Source organism: Naegleria fowleri, assembly GCF_008403515.1.
Source record: "Naegleria fowleri strain ATCC 30894 chromosome Unknown tig21, whole genome shotgun sequence".
NCBI lineage: Eukaryota > Heterolobosea > Eutetramitea > Acrasida > Naegleriidae > Naegleria > Naegleria fowleri.
This window is the reverse complement of record NW_025407953.1, coordinates 38,649-42,057: the sequence shown is the minus strand read 5'-3', so window position 1 is coordinate 42,057 and position 3,409 is coordinate 38,649. Positions and strand designations below refer to the sequence as shown.

At 37.5% G+C, this 3,409-nt stretch overlaps 4 protein-coding genes across 4 annotated transcripts; 3 read left to right on the top strand and 1 right to left on the bottom strand.

Moving 5' to 3' along the window:
- Positions 1 to 121: 121 nt before the first annotated feature.
- FDP41_000883 (uncharacterized protein) lies at positions 122 to 511 on the top strand (the record flags this gene model as incomplete). The annotated part of the gene is made up of 1 exon (XM_044712724.1): positions 122 to 511. One exon carries the CDS (start codon positions 122 to 124, stop codon positions 509 to 511), a length of 390 nt encoding a protein of 129 aa, XP_044564818.1.
- Positions 512 to 700: 189 nt separating this feature from the next.
- FDP41_000882 (uncharacterized protein) lies at positions 701 to 1,362 on the top strand (the record flags this gene model as incomplete). Its single annotated transcript, XM_044712713.1, has 2 exons — positions 701 to 941; positions 989 to 1,362. 2 exons carry the CDS (start codon positions 701 to 703, stop codon positions 1,360 to 1,362), a joined length of 615 nt encoding a protein of 204 aa, XP_044564817.1.
- A 90-nt stretch (positions 1,363 to 1,452) lies between these two features.
- FDP41_000881 (uncharacterized protein) lies at positions 1,453 to 2,289 on the top strand (the record flags this gene model as incomplete). Its single annotated transcript, XM_044712702.1, has 1 exon — positions 1,453 to 2,289. One exon carries the CDS (start codon positions 1,453 to 1,455, stop codon positions 2,287 to 2,289), a length of 837 nt encoding a protein of 278 aa, XP_044564816.1.
- Positions 2,290 to 2,368: 79 nt separating this feature from the next.
- On the bottom strand, positions 2,369 to 3,361 carry FDP41_000880 (uncharacterized protein; the record flags this gene model as incomplete). The annotated part of the gene is made up of 1 exon (XM_044712692.1): positions 2,369 to 3,361. One exon carries the CDS (start codon positions 3,359 to 3,361, stop codon positions 2,369 to 2,371), a length of 993 nt encoding a protein of 330 aa, XP_044564815.1.
- Positions 3,362 to 3,409: the final 48 nt, after the last annotated feature.

Genomic DNA, 3,409 nt, shown 5'->3' with positions numbered 1-3,409 from the left:
TACAAAAAAAAAAACACCACCACAACATACAACACACCTTGTGTCATTGCCATCATCATCATCATTGGATTGATCATTCTCGGAAACTTGCTCATATCTAAATTCTGTCAAAAACAACAAAATGCCAATTACATTACCCTACAGTTTTGATGAAACGGATGAGCTTGTGGTGTTCCGAATTCATTTGAAGGGTGCCACTCGGAGTCAGATGAGTGTCACTGTTGCCGATTGTTATGTGAAAGTGAATTGTCCTCCTCATCACTTTCTAGAGTTGGACTTGAAAGAGGAAATTGTATTGGATGCGTCGGCAAGAACCCAGAACAAAATTGAGGGTCACGACTTGGTGTTGCAATTTAGAAAGGCCGAACGAAAACGTTGGGAGACAGCAGTCAGAATAATTGATGACAACAACGTCACAAAGGAAATGATTGAGAAGCGAAGAGCAGAGTCTATTGAAAGACTAAGAAAAATTGAAGAACAAGAACGAGAAGAAAGGAAAAAGAAAAATTGAAAGAAGAAAAAGACTTTTGGAAAAACATTGGGAAGATGAAAACAAAAAAGAGAGGAAATAGAACGTAAAAACAAATGGAACGAGAACAAGCAGCATCTGAATTGCAAGAATTTAAGAAAAAGAGGAGGTCAATATTACCAGTGAAACTTTTCACAAGAAAATCTCTCAAACGCTTTGCCACAGAATCGTATGACACAACCAATCATTGAAGATGTAACAAATGAAGAAGAGGACATAGCTGTCGATTCAAAAGCAGACAAGTACGAAAAATGTGATGTTCCAGTGAGAGGCACAGAAACATCAACAATTAAGCTCTCATTCACTCCAAGGGCACTACGAACTCCAGCACGAGAAGACAAGGATAGTGAAACTTTAAAGAAATTCGAAATTTGGAAGAGAAAGAATAAGAGGGCTGAATTTGAAGATAGTGGTAAGTATGAAAGTTATTCACCTTTAGTCATTCTAATCTAATTTCAGTGGTATGGGTTATTGAGAGAGGTGACAAGTTTATGAAAAAGCAAAACTTCTCGTCAGCTATTAGCGCTTATACAGAAGCCTTGACCATGGATTCGAATGCCATTTCTTGCTTGTCAAAGAGAGCTGCATGTCACTTTGAGCGCCAAGAATATCTCAAAGCTATTGAAGATTGCACACAATTTTTACAGACAGAGGCAAAGACTGAGACAAACGTGGAGGATAAATATGTAGCCCTCGCATTAATCACTCGAGCAAAGAGTTATCAAGAAATTGGCGATTTCAAAAAAGCATTAGAAGATGCTAACCTAGCTTACAAAGTAGAGTCAAATTTGGAGTATCAAAAATTATTAAGAATCTTGAGAAATTTTATTTGACAATGTTGCATCGGAAAAAGATAAGGCAGATCTCTTGAAAGAAGAAGGAGATGCTGAATATTTCGAGAGGCGATTTGAAAAAGCAATCTCATGTTACACGAGCGCGATCAATCTCAAGCCCTTCTTTTTAGAGCATACGGAAATCGAGCCGCTTGCCATCTTCAATTGAACAAATTCTTCAATTGTATCGAAGATTGCACTTACATTTTAGAAAACATTCATTCTAAAGCTGTTGGTGAAACAGAACGAAAACAGAGCGCCTCTCTCATTTTGAAATCCTACACTCGAAGAGGAACATGCTATTTCAAATTGGGTGATTTTCAACGATCTTATAAGGATTATGAACAGGCCTCTCGAATGGCCCCAGAAGATGAAGACATAATGGCAGATTTAGAAAAAGTCAATAAGGAACTCACGTCACAACTTCAAGGAGATTGGCTCAAAAACACTGCCAACAATTTTTATTTGAACCAAGACTATGCTTCTGCAATTCATTCGTATACGCTTGCCATTCAACTCGACAAAACCAATCCTGTCTATTATTCAAACAGAGCCCAATGTTATTTCAAGGTGGGAGATTATGTGAAATGTGTTAAAGATTGTAATCTTGCTCTTTCCGTTTTGTCTGATGAAGATGAAAAGAGAGTGACTGAAATTTTAAAGGAGGAAGAAACAGGTGTTGATACGAATCCAAACAACAAGACCAAACCTGAATTTCCAACCAATCCAAAACTTACTCCCAAACTACAAATGAAGGTATATCTGAAGAGAGCAGTGGCTTACAAGGAGATGGAAGAATACGAAAGAGCGTTTCTTGACGTACGGCGAGCTCAACAATTCGAACCTGAAAATAAGGAAATCAAATGTGAATACGAAAAATCGAAGCCTTGTACAATGGCTGGAAGAAGGAGCAGGAGGAAAAAGTAAAGGTTGAACCAAAGTCAGACAAATACTTATAATAATATTAAACATTTTGATACACAAGATTGATATTTTCATCATTTGTTTAACATGGTGAGTGGAAACCCATATACATGTTATTCTGAAGTCTCACCACCGCATTATAAATTCCAAAACCAGTCATACACAACGTTGAAACGAAAATAATCAAAGCCACACAAAACACCACCAATGATTTTCGTTTCTTTGCAAACACAAAGTGCAGCAAAATCTGTCCAACCATTCCAGCCAACAAACCAAACACAAAGAACCACAATCCATAATCGAGTGGCAACGTTCCCAAAATGACAAACTGAATCGATGAAATCGAAGCTGTGAATAAAATCATAAAGGACGCTGTTGCAGAGGCCACCAAAGGATCCACACCCAAGGCCAACAACAATGGTCCCTTGATCATTCCACCACCAACTCCAAGTAAGCCAGCCAACATTCCAGAAAATCCAGCAAGTAATGGATATGCACTCACTGTCCACAAGGTATATCGAATATCTCCCTGAACAAACTTGTATCCACTTCCAACCAATGCTTGACGTTCCTGATGTTTCTTCAATAGATAGACAGCCACTAAAATGGTAATAAAAATCATAATTGGAAACATGAGTGAAAATAAAACCCAATACCATGGAGAACAATATGGAATTTGTAAAACACTTGGAGCTCCATGTCCACCTCTCATAATAGTCAAAGCAAACACAATAATCCAGCACAAAACGAGTATAAAAAGTTTCATGAAAGGAGTTCCTTTTTCTTCGTTAGTGAGTTTTCTGGCATATCGTTGCTTTTCTTCTTGTTCGATTTTTTCTTGTTCAATTTTTTCTAATTGATCTTCATCGAGAAGAGATGTTTCTAAAACATTATTTCCAGGTTGTGGTGTTGAATTTTTAGGTCTGTCAAATGTCTCTGATTCTGAATCTGAATGTGGACTTTCATCGATTTGAGTGTATTGAGCATCAGATGGAATATTTAATCGATCATGGTTAAGAGCTGCAGATTCTGCTTTCCACATTTGTACAGCTCGGATCGTAGTTGTAACAGTCATGATTGTTAAAATGATAGCACTCAATGCAACCATAAGCCATGAAGGAAA